General features: G+C 32.3%; 2 protein-coding genes across 5 annotated transcripts in view; one reads left to right on the top strand and one right to left on the bottom strand.

Moving 5' to 3' along the window:
* Nucleotides 1-23,562, bottom strand: part of LOC139524712 (uncharacterized) — an 87,760-nt gene that overhangs the window by 12,863 nt on the left and 51,335 nt on the right. For all 4 annotated transcript variants that reach the window (XM_071319730.1, XM_071319733.1, XM_071319732.1 and 1 more), the window contains 18 exons: nt 22,247-22,459; nt 20,985-21,212; nt 18,486-18,698; nt 15,238-15,465; nt 14,329-14,538; nt 13,272-13,499; nt 12,659-12,871; nt 12,052-12,285; nt 11,254-11,364; nt 10,461-10,601; nt 9,854-10,063; nt 8,844-9,074; nt 7,579-7,791; nt 7,102-7,323; nt 6,401-6,619; nt 5,814-6,029; nt 3,731-3,940; nt 2,931-3,146 (listed from right to left, as the gene is read on the bottom strand). In XM_071319730.1, coding sequence (XP_071175831.1) covers nt 2,931-3,146; nt 3,731-3,940; nt 5,814-6,029; nt 6,401-6,619; nt 7,102-7,323; nt 7,579-7,791; nt 8,844-9,074; nt 9,854-10,063; nt 10,461-10,601; nt 11,254-11,364; nt 12,052-12,285; nt 12,659-12,871; nt 13,272-13,499; nt 14,329-14,538; nt 15,238-15,465; nt 18,486-18,698; nt 20,985-21,212; nt 22,247-22,459 — 3,756 coding nt within the window. The remainder of the gene's footprint in view (nt 1-2,930; nt 3,147-3,730; nt 3,941-5,813; nt 6,030-6,400; nt 6,620-7,101; nt 7,324-7,578; nt 7,792-8,843; nt 9,075-9,853; nt 10,064-10,460; nt 10,602-11,253; nt 11,365-12,051; nt 12,286-12,658; nt 12,872-13,271; nt 13,500-14,328; nt 14,539-15,237; nt 15,466-18,485; nt 18,699-20,984; nt 21,213-22,246; nt 22,460-23,562) is intronic.
* LOC139522617 (N-fatty-acyl-amino acid synthase/hydrolase PM20D1-like) lies at nt 15,773-17,308 on the top strand. The gene has a single exon (XM_071316084.1). The coding sequence runs from the start codon at nt 15,773-15,775 to the stop codon at nt 17,306-17,308; it is 1,536 nt and encodes a 511-aa protein (XP_071172185.1).

Genomic DNA, 23,562 nt, shown 5'->3' with positions numbered 1-23,562 from the left:
TGATGATGACGACTGATTTCGTCCTTTATTCGAGAACAATTTAATTGATATATAAATCTGTGAGTTTACTATGTTCTTAACTTCGATGAACCAAAGCAAGTTATAAATTGACCTGTATTTAAATCAAATTGTTTCTTTTTTTTCTTCTTCTTCTTTTGGTATACAATAGTCTATCGAATTCGTTGATTACATACTGTTGGCATACATGGACTAGTCTATTTACAAAACTTTTACCACAATTTACACAAAATGTATGTTTCTTTCTTATGTTCAATGTATACATGTATACATATTTTAAATTGCGCTACTGACTATAGTTCCGTAACTTTCTACCAGGCGTATGTATACACGAATCGTCGACAAGTGCGCACATTTTTTTAGATCAATAATTCTGGTATGTTCCAATCTGTCCTAAACTATTGACAACGAGTATATATTACATTTTCCCAAATTAACCCTTGGAAAAATATGTAAATAGATTTGTATTTCTTCAATTATTTTTTTTTGTATTATTTTTTTTTTATAAATAATATTCTTTACACCAGAAAATGTTATTTATAAACAAGCGTATGAGTTCAGTAATGACTAGTATATTATATCACTTTCGGACACGCAAGACAAAAATGTATATTATACATGCACCTGATAGTTCAAAATGGAAAGTTATAAGTAACGGTCGTGTACACTGATCAATACCTACAGAAGTGAAACGATGCATGAACTTGCAAGCCCGCCGGACAGGAAATCGATTGAATACCTGGACGTGTCACCTTACACCCCTTCCAATACCTTTGGGAGTAATACCTTTAGCCATGCTGGTGAATCCGAATTTATTTAAATAAAGTTTATTACTTGAAAGAATTATGAACGAATTAGATTTTCGAAAACAATTTCCACGGAACACTTATTTATCATTTTATGATTTGAACTTTGACTTTTTAACTAATTACAATATTATCAGTTTAAAAATAACAGACTATATGGTTATTTAAAAATATAAGACCATTTTCCGTATCAAGTTAGTCAGTCAGATAAAACAACCGTACGATTGACAAGATATCGACACGCAATTTACGACTACATCTTTTACTGTAGTTTTGTTCCTTTGTGGTTTATTGACATATCGGGATTTTTCATCGGAGAAGGTGACAAGATGGCGGAGAGTAGAGAACTGATACCCAAAATTTAAAATCGATGGTGATCTCTTATTTAGCGGAATAAAACTTTAATATCTATAAATTTGAGCATTTTTATACAGAATGGACATAATATCAATTTTTGATTTTTTTGCGAAGTTTCCCTTTAATATCTCAACATATAATCTAACCAGATGCTCCAGGGCGCAGCTATATACGACCGCAGAGGTCGAACCTTGAACAATTGGGGCAAGTATGGACACAACATTCAAGCTGGATACAGCTCTGAACTTGGATTGTGATTAAATAGTTGACACAGCATAGTTTTCTGACACAGAATGAATGTGGTCTAATGAACTTAAAATTTGTATTTGCTTTTTAGCAATTCACTATGCTGTTGAATATTAATCCTCTCAAAAAAAAAGTTTGAAAAAATTTTCTTTTTATTTCTGAAATCTGAAATGGGAAAAATGAACCCCCCTTCCTAATTTTTTTTCACCTCCCCCTTTCCCTTATTCCAAAACTGATCTCAATTCAAATTTCTAATGGAGTTTGCAACAATAACTACTCATTTAAATACATCTTAAAATATTAAAATATAAAATGTCATACAGTCATGGTTAAAATTAATATTAATTAATAGTAACTTATAAAAAAATATATGGGGAATGTGTCCAAAGGGACACAGATGATGCCCCAGCTAGCATATAATGTTATAAAGGGACATAACTCAAGAACCGTAAAAGTGAAGCTGCCAAATATTGAACTTGAACTGAGTTTAGAGGTAATAAGCATTATATACACATTTAATTAAATTTAGTTGAGACAAATCTAAGTTAAGAGAACAGAAATGAAAAAAATCTTTAATTTTTCCACTTGTAAAGGGGCATAACCCTAGAATGGTAATCAAAGTGCTTGTAATCACTGAATGGTAAAGATTGCTTTAATTTATCAGTTGGTAGTAAAAGTGAATATTGCATTTTATATTGTATATAGCATTGATTTTTAAAAATTAATTCAACTACTATTCTGAACAAAGAAAGATAACTCCAATATTCAAAGAAGATTTCATAAAGCATTGGTTTTAGATGATTCAACAACCATTCTGGACAAAGAAAGATAACTCCAATTTATTGTCTTGAAACTACAAAAATGCTTGTTTTTGGCCCTTTATTCCTAGACTGTTTGCCCCATAACCCTTAAAATATATCCCAACCTTCTACTTATGGTATTAAACATTGTGGTACAATTTCAGAACAATTGAAATCCTTATACACAACTTATTGTCCTAACATTAGATAAATGCTTGTTTTGGACCCTTTGGGCCCCTAATGCCTAAACCTTAGGACCAACAACCCCCAAAATCAATCCCAAGCTTCCTTTTGTGGTTATAAGCATTGTGTTAAAATTTTATTGATTTCTTTTCACTTATACTAAAGTTATTATCCGGAAACCATCCGTCTTCAGACGAGGCTGATGACAACGACGTGATACCAATATACGACTGCAAAAACTTTTGCGGTTGTATAAAAATGACAAAAAATGACATCATATCTTCTAGCAATTTTTTGCAGATAAAAATTGAGATCATTGAAAAACTAGGTGGATACATTGTCATTTTATCAAATTCAAAATTTCAAGACACTAACATTGTCTACAAGAGTAACCATAGAAATCTGAATTACCTTACTCCTCTCCTTCTACCAATGATCATCTCTTCCATATGCCATACCTTAAGAGCAGACAAGATTTTTAAAATAGGGACTGTCAGACACAATTAATTATGTAACTTACGTGAACAAGCCCTGCATGTCTTTGTACTAGGATCAAACAATCCTGTATTACAATGTTCAGTAGATATAGTCCTGCCATGATCACATATAATATAGTCTGGTGTCATTGGTCTGTCAGGGTAAGAGTTAGCACCATCAAAAAGGCCTACGCAACTAGGATGAGACTTCTCACATCTACCACACCCCACTCCTATACACTGGGTCTGTAGGTATTCACCTGAAAGATTTTACAAAATATCAAACAAAAGTAACTTTTACAAAATTGCATTACTATACACATGTATCTCAGTATATCTCTTTTTTTGCAAGAACATCTTTTATACAAAATATTAAAACTGAAAATAGAAACTCTATAATAAAAGTTTAGTTTGTTTGAAATCATTACTAGTATCATAAAATTTTTAAGATGTTTTGTTTAAAAATCAAAAGATTTGAAGCCAGTTTTATAGGTGGGAGAGTGGTTGAGTTTAAACCATTGAATAAGAAATTCAATCATATATTAGCTAATCAGGAACATTTTGCTTCAAGAAGTGGGAACTACTAGTGTTATGAACATAAAGGTATATCAAAACAAAACATTAGCCATATGCAGTGTATTCATTATAATTTGTGTGATTTTAAACTTTGTGGATTTTATTGGTAATGGTGAGAGAAATCACGATAATTGTCATATGTCCATGAAAATTCGTATCCTGGAATATAATGAATCCACAGTACAATAGGTGGTTTTGAAAGTTGCACAACAAATAAAAAGAACTTTCTTATCCATACAAGTTTATGCATTAAATTGACAGAACTTACAAGGTGCTTTAGGTTGATATCTAGATTTACATTCCACCTGAGAGAAATGTTGACATTGCTGTGTATCATCATTAAACAGTTGTGGGTATGGACATTCCTGTAGGTACTGTCCAAACTCTGTTACTGGACTACTACAGTCATAGTACTGGGCACAATTATCTCCCTTGGCTACCAATCCTGAGGACATACTACATACAGATGGCTTCTTCTCTGAAATATGAATCACATTGGTGAGTCTCACTATCACAGTGAAAAATAGGCCCCTTCACGGTTAGTTTGGCCATATTGGATAGGGGCAGATTTTTTTGAAAGAGGTGGAAATAGTATGAAAGTATTGGAAATCCTATGCAAGGTTCAAAGCAACTGCTCAGTTTTAATAATGATCTCCAATATTTTCCACACTATATTTACCTCAAAAATGAAAATCTGCCCCCTATCCAATATGGCTGAACTAACCGTGAAGGGGCCTAATAAATAACTTGCTGCATGCTGTGCAAGTGTTGAAACTCAAATTTGAGTTAAAACTTGTTCTATCAATATCCTAAGTTTTTCTATATTCTATCGTGAAACAACAACCATTTTTTTAAGAGTGCTCTGTGAGTAAGGGTACAAATAGTTATGCTTAAGAAGCAAAAACTTCTGCTAGATGAGGAAGATAAAGACTAGGTAACAAGTAACATTTGTCTGTCAATTATAATTTGTTTTTATTATTATTATTCTCAGGTCACCTATTTTCCACTTGTAATTAACAAAAGACAACAATTGGTTTGTAATTTTGTCATGTTGTATTGCATTCTAATAAAAGATATAAGAAATTTTGTAATTGCACACTTCCATATACTGTCTGTTCCAACGAAGCATTTTCTGATAAATAAAGCTGTCTGGTATGGGAAAAAGTGTATATTATCAGCTTATATTGTTGATAATAATGAGGATTGATCACTGAGGGGTTACGTCCTATTGGTAAGTTCACAAATGGTTATGATTTCGCGAGATTTCGTTTTCTTTCTTTTTTTATCTATAGTACAATATTAAAAAGCTTGGGGGGGGGGTAACAACTTAATTTTTATTACATATATTTGTATATAAAGAAGGTATTGGACATTTCATGCCAGTTTGGGAAAATTGGAGATTTTTTTTCTTTGTAGGGACAATAGTATTTTTTGAGAATCTGGTATTTTGGGGGAATTCAGACGTTATAGTACAGATATAGGATTCTTAAAGGAGAGGTTGAAAAAGTATATTATTAACAAGTGTAACCATATCTATTGAATGAAGAAAGAAAACACCAATGAAACCATCAATAAAGGGAGCTACTATTTGATTTTTATTGGGGAGGGGCTAGGATGAAAAATGTTGTTCTGCATTTTTTTAAGTTGAAATATCAATCCTGCGTTTTAATTTTTTCACTATATTCGGTCCTATCTTTTTCATTGAAAATAAAAGACCAAGTAAGAAGTTAAAACCAATAGAAACACATCAAAATAATGTAACTTCATGCCAACCATCACTTAATATTTTTTTCTCAAATATTCAGTGAAAGTTTGGCCTGTATTCTTAAACTGTATCACGAGCATGATATTTATATTTACTTCATATAAACGTATTTCATTTTGAATGTTAAATAAATTATCTATTTAAATAAATATTGAGGATATTTGAATATAAGCCTGCTAATTCCCCTGTATGTCATTTCTTTTTGACAAATAGTGGTGTTCATTAATGCTCATTTTGTTTAGTTTGAAAATCACACTGTTTTCAGTAATACCAATATATCGTTACTGCTAAATCGACCTTCTAAAATTTCCCTAAATTTGTGTCCGCCATATTGGGATGATCGTTGACGGGAAATTTTAGAAGGTCGATTTAGCAGCAACGATATATTGGTATTACTGAAAACAGTGTGATTTTCAAACTAAACAAAATGAGCATTAATGAACACCAGTGATGTTAAGCGTTACTATCACTATCTTTATAATGTCGCATATCTATGTAGAATATTGAACTGTACAGTAGTGTTTTCTTCAGAGTTAACCTAGTCTTATCACAACGTGAAATACACAACTCAAAACCTAACACATACCATCAACACAGTGTTTCTTGTAAGGATCAAACACTCCTGTTGTACACTTGTCTACAGACATGGTCCTGTTTTTATGACACACCAGATATGACTGTGACCACAGTTTAGTAGCTATAGGATTGTTACCATCAGGCAACTCTCTACAGCTGGGCAGTCTCTCTACACATTCTATACAGCTAGGGTCAGTGCCACTACATAAATTCTGCAGATATTCACCTGAAAATATAGTTTAAAATTATAAAATTGAAATGTCTTAACTTGTGTTTCAATATTTGTTTGTATAAAAAGGGTGATATGGTATGCTGGTTAATGAGCCAGTCATCAATACAGTCATTTTTGTTGTTGTTGAAATGTGTGAAGACAAATTTCTTCAAATAAATTTTATTGAGTTCTTTAAAAAAATTGTTATTTATTGAAGTCCATACTGCTCAGATGAAACAGTTTGAGTCCAGTAAAGCTTTTGGTAAAATTGAGTACAAATTGATCACTTGAAAAAAATTGCTAAAGATATGTATAGTTTCTCATGGTAAAGGTCCAGAAATTGAAATTATAACAATTATCAACAAGCAATATTCCATTGTACATACAAGGTGCATATGGTTGATGTCTTTTGTCACATGTCACATGTTCAAAGTCGTGACACTCCAGAGTATCTGTAGAAAACATCTGTGGATATGGACATTCTTTGATGTATTTAGTGACAGCAAAGCCTGGGCGTTTTGTTGTACAGTCTATAAACTGGGCACAGTTGTATGGGTGAGGTCTGGCTATACCTGGGTACTTGTCACATACATCATCTAAAGATTCTACAAAATAGATAGGTAGTCTTCAATCAATTTTTTTCTCCATATACATTAAAGCCTTATTCATTGTTTTTTTTTCTTATAACATAATGAAACAATCAAGAAATCATTTTTTTTGGCCAAAATTTTTCACTAAACATTGTTTGTAATTTGGAACCCTCAACTCTCAAAATGTGAAGCACTTTGATGAGAAATACAAGAATGACTGATAAACAGTTTCCTTTCTTTAACCTCAATTTCTGAACAATAAGAAAGCACAATTCTATATTGCTTTTACTTTTAAAGATTTGTTGATCCAAATGTACTGTTTAAGAAATATAGCAGTTCTATAAGTAGACTGGTCCTGCCTAGTGATATCCTTAATCTAAAAAGATATTGGCTGATCCATACAAATGGCAACCATTTTTTTTTTTTTTTTGGTTATCTTATCTGTTATGCCAAATATACTCACAAAAAAACATTATTTTTTTGAATTCTTTTCTTACCTTTATCAACCTGTATGCAAGATCTTGACACAGGACTAAATATATAATTAGATTGACAGACTTCTTGTGTGATTGTTCTGCCATCTTTACACATGACATAATGGGCAGATAACTCTACACCTGGTAAAGAATTGGCCCCATCAGGTTTACCAACACAGCTGACAAATCTCTCCTCACATGGAGTACAATCTGATGTATGACACTTGTTCAGTTCATATTCACCTGTGAAAAAATATTAGAGATTTATCAGTCTAAAAACAAAAATTTTCATTGAAGTGAAAAAAAATTTCAGCACAATTTTTGTATTTAAAAAAACATTGCAAAAATTACTGAATTTACAGTTAATGGAACCAATATAACATTGTCAAAATTGAACCATTTAATTTATTTTGAGACCTTATTCCCACAGTTCTTCCTTTGTGCATCCTTTTATATTTAGTATGTATATTCCCTAATTTAGATTCTATGCCTACTTACATGGTCCCTTGGGTTCACTCTTTTGTCCACAGTTGACCTCTGTATAGTATTTACACTGTCCAGTGCTGAGATCAAATAATTTTGGATAAGAACATTCCTCAATATAACTCCCCAGTAAGGTGTAAATATTACTACAGTTATAGTACTGTCCACAATTATCTGGATGAGGGAGAACTGCTGTGGGGTTGTGTTTACAGTAGTCAAAAACATTACCTAAAATTGATAATGTAAAAGTTAAGATATATTCAAATCAAACAAATGGATATGGTTAACAATTTTTTATATATTTTTTAGAATGATAAATAGTACAATTTGTATGATATGACTTCAAAGTAAAGCATTCCAGCATCGATTTTGTACCACTTCACTCAGGATTAAAAGATTTTTTGTATGAGTCCAAGACTACAATCACAGATTCCATTCCATATTTTGTATGTATAAGTTCATCAATGAAATTTCTATCAAAAAGATTTATCAAATGCCTCTCTCCTTCATAATAAATCTTGTATTCAAGTTACAGTATATTATTAAACACTGTGATATTGTTTTAAACCAACCTCGAACAAACATGACTTGAAGTTACTGTTAAAATCTACTGGGAAGAACCATGACTTTAGAAACCTGTCGAAATCCACTTGGAACAACCACATCCAAAGAAACTGTCAAAATCTACTGGAAATAACCATGACTTTAGAAACCTGTCAAAATCCACTAGGAACAACCATATCCAAACAAACTGTTAAAATCTACTGGAAATAACCATGACTTTAGAAACCTGTCAAAATCCACTTGGAACAACCATATCCAAAGAAACTGTTAAAATCTACTGGGAAGAACCATGACTTTAGAAACCTGTCAAAATCCACTTGGAACAACCATATCCAAAGAAACTGTCAAAATCTACTGGAAATAACCACTACTAAAAGAAACTATCAAAATCCATTTAGCAACCACGACTTAAAGAAACTGTCAAAATCTACTTGAAATAACCATGACTAAAAGAAATGATCAAAATCCATTTAGCACAACCACAACTTAAAGAAACTGTCAAAATCTACTGGAAATAACCATGACTATAAGAAACTGTCAAAATCCACTTGAAAAAATAATGACTCAAAGATACTGTAAAAATCCACTTGGAACAGCCATGATTTATAGAATCTGTCAAAATCAATTTAGAAGGCACTTAGAACAACCATGAATTATATATTAAATGCCAAAATCCAGGTATGTACAAAGACCCTTATGTCTGAAAATTGTCTTACCAACAATTGTAGGATTAACACAGAACCTCTGGTCAGGATCAAACTTTTTGTTATCTGGACAATCAGTTACTTCTATGGTTCTGTTACGATGGCACAAGATAAACTTTGGTGTCCATAGTTGTCCAGCGAATGCATGACGTCCATCAGACAGACCCACACAGCTTGGAAGTCTTTCTATACATGGTTCACATTTATTATCTAAAGCCTTGCATTTGTTTTGATCAAATTCACCTGAAAAAGTACATTGGAAGATGGTCAAGCAGAAACATTTGTTTTTGTATGATAATTGATTCAGTTTTCTATATGCATTGGTATACTTAGTCAAACCAGTTTAATGTTTCTGGGGCCTAAAATAAAATATTGTTTGTTTCCCCAATCCCGACCGACCCTGCAAAAACGGTCCTACTCATAAAATTTTATTGTCCAAACTTAGTCAAATATTATTTTATTCATTTCCGATTTTCATGCTTACCAGATCAACCGGCATTGTTCCAGCTTTTAGGAAAAAATAAAATTATTTCCCTACCTACCTACCCACACCTGGCTTGGCAGGGTAGGGATTGGGGAAACAAACAATATATTAATTTAGGCCTGGGGATGAAAATAATAAGAATAGATATCTAAATAGAAACATCCTCAACGAGATAAATGACATCTTTTTCATGAACGTCTATTTTATTCCCCTATGTAAATACTAGTTACTTAACTTTTCAAATGCCCTTATTTTACTCATTCTAAGATCCTTATCTCACTCATTTTAGATGATACCAGTCTTAAAGGGACATAACTTTCAAATGTCAGTCAAATATAAATAGCATTCAACGTAGAGTCATTCAATATCTGACTAGTTACTGTTCAATATTACTCCATGAACATGTGTGTTGTGTTCATGTAAATTGATAATAGCTGTTTTCTGCTTTTTGTTCAGGTTGTTGTGTCTTTGACACATTCCCCATTTCCATTCTCAATTTTATGGACATTTTATCATATGTTTATCTTATAAAACTTACAAGGTGCTTGTGGTTCATATCTCTGTCCACACTGTACATATTCAAAGTTCTGACAGGACCTATGCAGTGTCGAGTATAGGAATGGGTATGGACACTCTTGTAGAACTGGATGATACTTGTCAGAACAGTCGTAATACTTAGCACAGTTTGTGGGATGTGGAGCTCTTCCATTCTGTTGGTTATGACAAATGTTCATATATGTACCTGGACCTGAAAATTGAAAATGGCTGTTTTGAAAATGTTAAAAAAATAAAATGTTAATACACGTTAGATAAATAGATCTCATTATTATATGCAACTGTCACTTTCCTTCTGAAAAATGAAACTTATCAACTTTTCATCTATGAACTCATTATTATAATTTTGGGTACCAATTTTCGCTGATTTCTAAAATGTAGGGAAACCATGATTTGAATCTTCAAAGAAGTATAAATTGACAATAGGCTTGTATAAAGTTCAGCAAAATAGCAAAATTAACAGAATTTCTAGAAGTTAAAATTTCTCTACAACTAAACTGCTTTAGCTCATGTAAAAAGTCATTGGTCTTGATTCCCTACAAACCGAGAATCGTTTACAGTAATTCATTTAGACATGAAATAATACTTACGTGGTGTTGTATTATAATGACACCCTGCCTCGTCAGATTTATCACTGCACTGAATACGACCATCACATCGTGACAAAGGACTTAAACATTGTCCGTTATCACATCTCCATTCTCCTTCAGGACAAACTGTCTTAACTACACCTGAAATATACAAGTAACACATTATATTCAATATAACATTGTGACTAGAGAGGGAGTCAGAGGGGTCCTGATCCCGAAATCCCAGGCTTAAAAACATGGAATCCCCAGGTTACGAATTTAAAAAAAATTTAATCCCGACATCTAGTAATTTGAAAAAATAATTCACAGTTCCTGAGAGGATCAATCTCAAAATCTCAAGCTTCAAAACACCTGATAAAAGTCCTTCCCATCCCAAGCTTAAAAACACCTGATAAAAGTCCTTCCCCCCCTCTTACTACCCTGTCGTACAAAATTTAATATTCAGATTCTGCTTTTTTTTGGGGGGTCAGATTCCTGTATCTCACTTATCACTTTAATATTAAAGCTTGTAATTTCACAAGTCCAGCCCGATTTTGTTTCCCATTTACACACTTAATAATTTAACTTTCACATGTAACGCTTACAAAATAATCAGCCAATCATGAGTCACGCATAGACCTAAGTGAGAATAACCTAACAAGTGGAATAAGCATGATGCTGAGAGGTGACACAAGCAATTCTACAGAATACCATTACAACTAAATACTTTTATACTGTCTTCTGACCTCTAGTTATTTGAACATAAGAACTAAACACAAGTAAACTATGATTTTTTTCTGTAATAACAACTTACAATTAATTTCGTCTGAGCGATCAGAACAATCAAACTGATTATTACATCTGTCTGTGACCTGTATACATTGTCCATTGTCACATTCAAACTGATCTACACCACATGTTGGCACTAAAAAATATCATATTCAATCCAAATTATATTTAATCCAACTTAGAAGTTTAGACATCTATTGATACATAATAAACAAGAATGTTACCATCATATCATTTTTTATGTTCAATGGACCGTAAAATTGGGTTAAAAAGTCTAATTTGGCACTAAAATTAGAAAGATTATATCATAGGGAACATGTGTACTAAGTTTTTAGTTGATTGGACTTCAACTCCATCAAAAACTACCTTGACCAAAAACTTTATTCTGAAGTAGAACAGAAGAATGAACGAACAGACGGATGAACAGACCCACAGACCAGAAAACATAATGCCCCTCTACTATCCTAGGTGGGGCATAAAAACATTTTATAAAAATTCTAGAAGCTCAAATATCAAAAGCATAAATTACATGAAACAAACATACCTAAAAGATATAAAGTCCAGATATGGATTTAGGAGGGGGGGGGGGGGGGGGGGCAAGAGGGGGAACGGGGTCCCCCTTTTGTGTGAATAATTTGGTTGATTTATTTGAATTACTGAAGCATGACTGGAGCGAACCCCTCATAGGCAGTCAGTGGGACACTTATGAAAATATCTGGATCTGCCAATGAAGTCTTTAATTCTACATATTAACTAAACAGGATTCAGATTTTAAAAACATAAAGTTAAATCCTTAACCAATTGTAAATATCTGGTTGCTTACCTGGAGTGGTGTGCTGTTCTACCAGACATCTCTTTGTATGTTCATCAAAATATCCCATAGAACATTCTTTGATTTCCTTGGTCCTTTCTTTGTAACAATTGATATATTTGGTCCAATGTCTATGTCCAGGATAGGCATTGTCCCCATCAGGTAGTCCCAAACAACTAGGTAGTCTCATTGGACATGGCAGACAGGACTGGTCAGTTGATGGACACTGGTTCTGTAGATACTGACCTGTAAACACACATGAAAAGCTGTATACAGAGACTTACTACTAAAAATTTACCAAAGATTTTTAACAAAGAGGACGTGTTATGAATTTATTTATTTAAATAGGAATTGCCATTTTGGTAAAAATTTGTTTTTTTACACAAATCAAGTTTTATCAAACATTCTTGTTTAAGTGCTTAAATTTGTCCCATTTATTCTTCCCTTTAAAGTTATGGTAATAAAATACATATATTTGGAAGGAAATTACTGGATAATTTTATAGAGACCTTTACAAAAATATTCTATAAAGTGTTTTTTTTTTTAAAGAATTCTGAGTTTACTGAAGACATATTTTTTAGTGATCACATGATTAACTTTGCAATTTTTAAAAACTTACAAGGTGCTTTAGGCTCAGTCCTGGCTCCACAGGTCACCTGCTCAAAGTCTTCACATCTGAGAGTAGCTACAGAGAACAGCTTGGGATAGGTACATTCATGTAAATAGGGTTGGTAAATAGAGTTACGATTAGAACAATCATAATACTGGGCACAATTCACCTTGTTTGGTATTCTAGCAGCAGGATGATGTGAACAGAATGTTGCAATGTTGTCTAAAAATAAACAAAAAAGTCAGATATGTATGCATTCAAATGAAAAATGCTTGAAAAATATATAATGAAAGCTTATATCATTTCATTAACACCAATCTAAATATTTAACAACAACAAAATTTTAACAAAAACAGTCAAATTAAGGTAGTTTGAGTTTCTGAAAACTAATTCAATAATATCTTCAAAAATACAAAATTAAAGACACTTTAAACTAAAATATTTTGATTTTTTTTTTTAGAAGGTATCAAGAGTTTTAGCAATTTTTAATGAGTAAATAAGAAAGAGTTTTTTATTGCAAAGAAAGAACGAACAAACAAACGAACAATTATAAAGACCATCATAATTTCGACTTCACTTATTCTCGGGTTAGGGATGGTGGATTAAAGTTTATTTTTTTTACCTGTTCCCACTTGTGAACTGCACTTCCTGTTTTGAGGATCAAAGAAACCAGAACTACATTGTTTAATGGTTTTAGTTCTATTTTTGTAGCAGACAACATAATGTTGTGACCAAATTTTTCCTGCAAATACATTGTCCCCATCAGGTAAACCAACACAGCTGGGTAAACGTTCTGGACATGGTGTACACTTCTCATAGGGATCCAAACATAAGTTCTTTTCATAGGAACCTGGAGAAGAAAATGAAAATAGAGCATATTCATGCTTTTAAGTTAAATTAAGTATCTTTGTTCTGAGGATGCTTTCTAGATATGTTGTAATAAATACTTTTTGGTTTAAGAATATTTTACCAAGTATTATTCAATATACATTAGAATCATCTAAAACTTGAACTTTAAAGATTAAACTATCAAAAAATCAAGTGTTGGTATATATGTACAGCATCTGCCTGTTCAAGTAAGAAATTACAATAAAAGCATACTAAAAATTATTAATACTACCAAAAATTATTAATACTATCTTTATTCACCTTTCAACAAGCTGAGACAACACTCATTACATTAACCTCAACAAAAATGTTATATTAGCAAGAAAAGTCGAAAAGTCAATTAAATATCAATTTCTATTCTGACAGTGTCATGAAAAATATTGACATTAAATATTAGATATAAATATTGAAATTCATTTATCTTCAACCTTTGGAAATAACTGTAAACAAGAATATATCCCAAGTACATGGATGTCCCATCCACACTATCCTTTTCTATGTTCAGTGGAAAACATAAATGGGGCATAAAAGTTAAACCTAATACACATAAAAATCCTCCTTTAAACAGTTTTCACCCTATTTGATTAACAGTTTGTACATTGATATTGTTTGGTTAATTTAGTTTTCATATATAACTTTCAATTTTACCAAGGTATATAAAGTCACCCCACTTGATTAACAGAAAATAGTTCTTACATTGATATTGTTAGGTTAATTGCAGTTTTTATTTATAACTTTCAATTTCACTCTGATATATAAAGTAAAACATGTAAGGACAAAACATGACTTACATGGTGCCTGGGGTTCTGGAACTTTTCCACATGTGACTTTTGTAAATTCTCCACATTCCAATGTGTCTGGGTTGAAGAGGTCAGGGTAAGGACATTCTTTAACATATCCACCAATACGTCTGGTATATCTACAGTCAATATACTGACCACAGTGGTCAGAACTTCTGATCAGTATTCTGGGATTGGTATTACAGAACTGATTACCATCTCCTGGTTAATTATAACGAAAGTTAGATGAATGGTTCTGTTATGTTCTTTGTATGTGTTTATTTGTTTAGGAATAGTGTGGTATGTTTTACTGTCCAATGTTTCCATTTTTTATGTACTTCTATATCATATTGAAACTCAAAACAAATTAAGTTATGGAAGAAATATTAATCATTTATATATATAAGAGTAAATATTTTACTGATTTCTGTCTTTCACATGCTTAAAATATACATACACACACAAAAAAAAATTAAGCTTTTTTATCCAAGTTAAATTTGTCTGGCAAAACAATTTATTCTCATGTTTAATTTATCTGGTAGCAAACTTTCTTCAATAAGAAAAATATCTTGTTAAACATACAGTAATTAATACATCATGCAAAATCTGATTTTTGACTTTTGTCACAGATGCGTATGACATTTATCTTTTAATTATTGACTTTAATGATCTTAGCTTCAAGAAAAGATGTTCAAGGATTACACTCCTTAATAACATTTTAGAATTTCATCTAGCAAGTATAAAAATATTGGAACAAGTAGTATTCTCATTTGAAAAAGAAGACAATTTCATGGCCACATGACTGAAGGGTTAGGTTGATTAAAAAGTAAATTTCAAACCCTGAAATATATAGTCTAGTTTTCTTAATTTTTAAACACATTTCAATGGTAGTTTTAAATGCAGTGTATCTGAATTGTATACCTGACTTGATAGCTGTTACACAAGCTTTTTCCCCAGGACTAAAATATCCTTGTTTACAGTGTAGAACATGTATTGTCCTATTACGGTCACACTGGACGTAATCTTTAGACCAGAGTCTGCCTGGAATAGGGTTGAACCCATCTGGTAGTCCTACACAGCTGGGAATTCTTTGAGAACATGGTGTACAGCTAGCGTCTGTAGATTTGCATAAATTCTGTTGATACTCGCCTGTAGAGAATAGAAATAAAAGTGGATATTGGTTATACCTTTACAGGAATGAGACAGCAACCCATTGACACAGCTAGTCTAGAGGTTAACATATCTATTTCCAACTATAAATCTGTTCAAGGTAAAAACGTTCCAATACAGTTCATCTAAGAACTATTTGAGGTCATATTATTAAGTTATACATCTTATTCTATCAAAATGATTTATGCTTTGGGCTACTTTTGATCAGCGTTTAAGAACATGCTTCCTGATGATATATATATATATATATTTAATATTTTCTGGGCATTAAAGAGAACAGGTTGTCATGGAATATATACTAACGTCTGTATCGTCTTTACCACTTTTCCTACTGAACAATGCATCATTAGAGAATATTGTTCATACCACTATTTTAATTCTTTTAACATTCTGCTGTGGTGTTATTACATATGTCACTGTAAGAACATTGGCAATTGGATATAAGTCTACTAAACCATGTCAAAATATCCAATCAAGTGAAAAGGATTTTGAAATAAGTGAAACAGTCATCAGTAGATTTCAACAAGCATTACAGTTTAAAACAACATTAGGTGAATCGAAAGAGTTTTCAAACATGATACAATTCTTAAAAGAAGGTTTCAAAACTATTCATAAATCAAAATATGTCACCATGGAGATAGTAGCAGACTACAGTCTGTTGTATACAGTGTCTGGGTCAAATAAAAGCTTGACTCCTTATATGGTATTAGGACATCTAGATGTTGCTACAGCAGAACCTAATTTTTGGACTCTGCCGCCATTTTCAGGGAAGATAAAAGATGGCTACATTTATAGCAGAGGAACAATGGATTTTAAGAATGGTGTAATGGGAATACTTGAAGCTTTGGATGATTTACTAGCAAATGGTTTCAAGCCATCAAGGACAATCTATATTTCTTTTGCTCATGATAAAGGAAATGATGGCCAAAATGGAGCAACAGGAGCTAGCCAATTGTTACAAGACCGTGGACTTAAAAAACTTGAGTTTATTCTTGATCAAGGCTGTACAGTAGCAGGTGAAGTTAGTGGCATAGCACTTATTGGAGTTACAGAAAATTCTATACTTGACCTAACTCTGACCGTCAGAGGTTTAGGTGGTCACTCTGCCTTACGTTTTGGACCTACTCCATTTGGTGTATTAGCCAAAGCAGTCTCCAAGATTGAAAATCACAAACATCCCAGTATGTTGGGACAAGGACCAGAGAAAGAAATGTTGGAAAAGATGGCCCCAGTCATGAATATATGGTTTAAAATATTATGGAGCAATATATGGCTGTTTAAACCAATAATAACAACTATGTTATCTATTAATCCAAAAATGAATGCCATGATTAGATCTGTACATAATGTCACCAACATTAATACAGAGCAAATGGATATAAAGAAATACCAAATAGCCGAGAATGTCACTGCTCATGTGACGATACATGTCCATCCATCGCAGACTGTCAGTAACGTAATAAATCATTTCCGTAGAGTCATCAATGACAAACAAGTAGAGATTTCGACTATGTACAGAAGTAGGATAGCATCAATGTCACCTTATGGTGAAGGTCATTTTGGATATCAGACGGTTTATAGAAGTATCCAACAAGTTTTTCAGCCATATTTGATTTCCCCTGCTATATTTCCTATAGAAAGTAGTTCTTCAAGATACCATATGTTCACAAACAATATCTACAGATTTAGTCCTTTAATCAATGATCCTGGGGATGATCAACGATTTCATGGTAAGAATGAGATGATTTCAGTGAAAAACTACAGCAAAACTATCAATTTTTATAAACATCTCATGGTTAATGCTGATAAAGCTTCAATATGATTTATAATGTAACATAATTATACAGACAGACTTAAATAATGCTAAAGTATTTTTTCAGTAAAAATAGTAAAGCCAAATTATTAAACTCTCTGCTCTCTTGTTATTCTACATCCTTGTTCAAAAAGTTACATTCCCAATTAAATAGACTTTTCACCATCAAACGAAAAAGCAACTGAAATGCACTTTTATTTTAGATGAAAAAATTTAAAAGAATATCTGTGCAATTTCGACAATTTGTTTCAATCATAAAAGAGGTTCTAAATTTAATTCCAGGCAGTATATATCATATATCATAAGTATTTGATTGAGAGAAAAGGTCAAATGTGAAGGCGCTAGAATGTCTGTGATTCTAATAAAGCTTTTGTTGAGAGCAATAACAGTGAAAATTTTATTAATTTTTTGTTTATCTGTTCATTATCAAGTTTAAATATTGTATTGAATATTATACAATTGCTGCCTTTTTCTATGTGCAGTGGACTGTGTAAATGGGGTAAAATCTCTTATTTGGCATTAAAATTGGAAAGATCATATCATAGAGAACATGTTTCCTAAGTTTCAAGTTGATTGGACTTCAACTTCATCAAAAACTACCTCAACCAAAAACTTTAACCTGAAGCAGGACAGACAGACGGACGAACGGATGGACGAAAGAACAGACGGAAGAACGAACGAACGGACGCACAGACCAGAAAACATAATGCCCATAAATGGGGCATAAAAACCTACTAAAATTTTATCAATATGGAATTACATATGTTATTCATTAGTACTATGATTTGGGAAGCATGTCTCCGTTTCTAAATCTGTAAATGGCCTAAGAAGGTTTTTTTTTAGACCAATTTTATGAAAATTAAGAAATATTAAGTGTGAAAAGCATACCATATTAACATGTATCCTCATTTTTTTCAGTTTGACTTTGTGGAAGGACTATTTTTTTAAATTATTAATAATCATTATTTCTATTGGTAATTTTTTATTTATTTACAAAACAATTGTTTAAATTTATAAATGAAAAAAATTTCAATGCAAATACTCATAATAATGAAATTAGTGAGATAATTATCATATATATAATTATTTCATTAACTTAGGACACCAGTACTTACAAAATAAACCTATGAATAATAGTGGTGCTAGATTAGTCACTTTGTTACCTCTGAGCCAATTATCTACTTACATGGTGCCTGAGGTTCATGTCTTGGTTTACAAACAACATTTTCAAAGCCTTCACATCTTAATGTTAAGGAAGAAAATAGTTCTGGATAATGACATTCTTCAATATATCTGCCATACTTTGAGTTAGGATTAGAACAGTTATAGTACATCGCACAGTCTCCTGGGTGCTTTACTATTGCATGTGGGTGCTGCTGACAGTAAACATCTATCTGATCTAATAAATAAATAAAATTGATATAGTTATTACGTTAGTCATATTGGTATTGCATATTTGCTTCAAGTTACTCTAGTTTACTGTTTGAGATATCACAAATTAATCCTGAAAACACAGTAGTTTGAAGCCATTCAATTTTTTTTATAAAGATCTTATTTCAGGCTTGGTTTGTCAGTTGTGATTCAGCTAAATATTCCAATTAGTTTCAATTAGTTTTTGTCTGTGAAGCTTATAGCTTTAACTGTTTTCATAATAAGTTCTGTCTAATTGTAACAAAGATAGTTATAAAATTATTATTCAAACAGAAACAAACAAGAATGTGTCCATAGTACACGGATGCCCCACTTGCACTATAATTTTCCATGTTCAGTGGACCGTGAAATTGGGGTCAAAACTTTAATTTGGAATTAAAATTAGAACCATCATATCATAGGGAACATGTGTACTAAGTTTCAAGTAGTTGTGACTATAACTTCATCAAAAACTACCTTGACCATAAACTTTAACCTGAACTTCGCCCTTTCATTTTCTATGTTCAGTTGACCATGAAATTGGGGTCAAAACTATAATTTGGCATTAAAATTAGAAAGATCATATCATGGGGAACATGTGTACTAAGTTTCAAGTGGATTGGACTTCAACTTCATCAAAAACTACCTTGATCAAAAACTTTAACCTGAACTTCGCCCTTTCATTTTCTATGTTCAGTTGACCATGAAATTGGGGTCAAAACTATAATTTGGCATTAAAATTAGAAAGATCATATCATAGGGAACATGTCAGGGCTTCCAAAACGGTCATATATTCCGGTCATTTGTATAATGTCCGGTAAAAGTCCGACTGGGCAAAGCATGAAACGGTCATATACTTTTTATTTTTCAAGGCTTTTTCGGTCATTTTTACATAATTCACGATCTTTTTGACCCAACCTTTTGCCTTTAACATCAACACGTTTCCGGTCATAAATGTGACATGATGATTAATTACTATCAAAACAACACCTACTTCAATACTTTCTAATTTTAATCAAGGCTAATTAGTAGTTGGACAGCTGAAATCTACCTGTACAGGTGACAGGTGAACTATGATCAGTACCGGACATCGTATAAATTGATCGGTTTAATCACAAATATTTTCTTACATTTCAGCGGTTTGTATCTAATTGATTTCGTTCTAAAGATTAAAATTATTAGAAATTAGTTTATCAAAATGATTTGATGAAAAATTTTAAGGTTTTAAATAAAAAATCGTCAGAACTATGTCGTATGAACTAGAACACGTGTGCTCATGTGCACAGATGGGAAATTTAATAATGCATCCTACATTTCTTCAAAAATGCTAAAATTATCAATGATACCTGTATCTAACGTTCAATTCAAGTATTTTGTTGAAGAAATAACGTGGAAAGAGCTTCTTCTCTCAGTCGTGCTTTGTAAAAATACACGGATTTTACGTATCCGTTTATGGTCCATGTTTTACCATTGTCAAGTCAACATCCGGTTGAAAACGAAAGTAGTTTTTGACAATGTCATTTTGCACAAATAAAAAGTCTATGGCAGATATGAGCACACTGATGTGCACACTTTGAATGATGCACTGCCAATTTAACAGTATCATCCTAACATCAAATTCATATCATATCAAAGTAAAGTTTAAAATCGTTTTTTTTTAATGTAATGTCAATCATTGGAATGGCCATCTGATTACCATAATTGCCTTTTGTGACTAAGTCTTAAGGGATTAAAATCGGGATCAGATATGAAATGTCCGGCTGGCTCAAATATTTTTTGGAAGCCCTGGAACATGTGTACTAAGTTTCAAGTGGATTGGACCTCAACTTCATCAAAAACTACCTTGACCAAAAACTTTAACCTGAAGTGGGACGAACATACGGACTAACGAACGAACGAAAGGACGAACGGAGGCACAGACCAGAAAACATAATGCCCCTCTACTATCGTAGGTGGGGCATAAAAATAAATAGAGTATTACACAAGTAATTTGTTTTATAGCTTGCTGTTTGGTGTGAGCCAAGGCTCTGTGTTGAAGGCCTCAACTTGACCTATAATGGTTTACTTTTTATAAATTGTTACAAGAATGGAGAGTTGTCTCATTGGCACTAATACATGTACCACATCTTCCTATATCTATTAATTAATGTACCTTAATGTTTCATACATAGCATTAAGGACTTTGTAGAATTAATGTTAAACAGAAACACACAAACATGTAAAAAAACAAATGAAATAAAGGGTTTAACACTGTGTAAAAAACCAAACAATATACCTGTGTTAACAGTATCTGAGCATGTCTTCTTCACAGGATCAAACAAACCCTGTTGGCAGACCTTCTCCTCTAATGTTCTGTTCTGATAACATCTAACATACTGTGCCTGCCATTTCCTATATGTTATGGCCTGGTCCCCATTAGGTACACCAATACATGAATGGTGGACATTCTCACATGGAGTGCATGTCAGGTCTCCTGATTTACAGTGATATTGGAGATATTCACCTTTGAAAAAAGAAATAGATATAACACTAAATAAGCAAAGAAATAATTGTTTTTTAATGTATTGTTTTAATCTACATCTCATTAATATTTTTCTTTAACAGCAAAACTCACTCTTGGTTAAATTCTGTAAATTCAGAAATTATTGTGATGTTTTTATTACTGCAAAAATTGCTTCAGGGTTATAATCGTAATTATTTAAACTTGCATTTTAAAATTTCTAATATGAATTAAACAGGATTTTTCTAAATATCGCAAAAATTCAAACCTCATTTCAGTCTCAAATGACATTAAAAGCACACAATAATTTCAGAATTTACAGTAACCTCAGTATCCTAATCATAAAATGTTGTATACTGGTTCTTACCTGTTAATGGAACATTTAATCCTGTTTCTTAAAAGTTGAAGACAATGCACCTTATGGCTATTTGTCCGCCATTACCGGACATCACGCAGGTTGCCGTAAAATTTTGTTGTCATAATACAAAATATCTGACGCCACAATGGAAAAGCGGTTGTTGTTTGACGTCAATAGTTCAAGTGGGACAGATTATCGGGTTAGTTGGGAATAGCGATAAGGTGTATGGAACAAAATCATAGTATAACACTATTGCTTAAGTTAATGTCTGTGTCATTTTGGTCTCTTGTGGACAGTTGTCTCATTGGCAATCATACCACATCTTCTTTTTTATAAGTCTCTTTTCAGTTTTACCAGAGTTTCTTTCTTTGCTAAAGGTGATCTGAGTTCTACACATATATAAACACATAATACAACTTTAATTGAATTTGTTATATTCATTGAATTCATAACATTTACTTAATTACATTCTAAAAAAAAAAGAGTAAGATGTGTTTGTTCGTTCAGGGAAACTATAAATATGGTGCAAGGAAGGTTTTACTTAACATTATAAAATAGACAGGTTAGATCTAATACTTAGCATTTCACTTAAAATAAATGCATTCGGACCCTATAACTAATTAAAGTTTTTGAATTCATACTACATCTCATTATTATATATAGTAAAATAGTATCTTACATGGAGCTTGTGGTATAGGTCTTTTGTCTGGTGTGACTGTGACAAATTCTTCACATCTATAGCTGACCGTGGAGAATAATTGTGGGTAAGGACATTCCATCAGATAATGGCCATTTGGTGAGTTGTATTGAGAACAATCAAAGTACTGAGCAGCGTTCAAGGAACTGGCTATTATACCATGAGGATTGGATTGACAGTACTTCAGTAGGTCTCCTGCAAATATCAAGAAGTTTTTACACTCATAACATTCTAAAAACTTAACATCAAGATATACTTTAAATTCATTATTATTTGTTGGATACCATTTTTTAGCCGATTGGGTGGATAACAAGAGGCTGTCACAACGACAGCAAACCAGATTTATTAACATTTATTTGTGTCCTGGCAATATCACAAGAACCATTACTGATGAATGGTGAAAGTGAATACCGTCAATATCAAATTTGACCTCCATTTTGTCATCAGTATCAACATATTAAAATTTGAAAAGCTTAGATTGAATGGTTCATGAGTAAATGAAATAAAGTGAATGGAAACACCATTTTACGATCTTTCAAGAACCATAACTCCTGAACAAAATCGTCATTATTAAACTTGACCTCTATTTTGTCATCAGTAACAACATATAAAAATTTCAAAAGATTTGGTTGAATGGTTCATGAGAAAATGCAAGAACACGACTGGAAACACCATTTTTCAATCTTTCAAGAACCATAACTCCTGAACGGTAAAAGTCAAAATCGTTATTATCGAACTTGACCTCCATTTTGTCATCAGTAACAACATATTAAAATTTGGGAAGCTTTGGTAGAACAGTTCATGTGTAAATACACGGACACGACTGGAAACTCCATTTTTCAATCTTTCAAGAACCATAACTCCTGAATGGTAAAAGTCAAAATCGTCATTATTGAACTTGACCTCCATTTTGTCATCAGTAACAACATATTAAAATTTGGGAAGCTTTGGTAGAACAGTTCATGCGTAAATGCACGGACACAACTGGAAAAACCATTTTTCAATCTGTCAAGAACCATAACTCCTGAACGGTAAAAGTCAAAATCGCCATTATTGAACTTGACTTCATTTAGTTGTCAGCAACAACATATTAAAATTTTAAAAGCTTTGGTTCAACGGTTCATGAGTTAATGCACGGACAACATTTGATTGCCGCCCGCCCGGCCGCCCGCCGTACATCCCCAAATCAATAACCGACATTTTTGTCACAAAAATCTGGTTAAAAATGAACCACTAATTGTAAATGCTTAGCGAAGAACAAATTTTGTAAAGGGAATTGTTTGCACACATTGTTAAAC

This window comes from Mytilus edulis, chromosome 5 (genome assembly GCF_963676685.1).
Source record: "Mytilus edulis chromosome 5, xbMytEdul2.2, whole genome shotgun sequence".
NCBI lineage: Eukaryota > Metazoa > Mollusca > Bivalvia > Mytilida > Mytilidae > Mytilus > Mytilus edulis.
The sequence above is the reverse complement of the archived record's forward strand: the minus strand, read 5'-3'. Positions and strand labels throughout refer to the sequence as shown.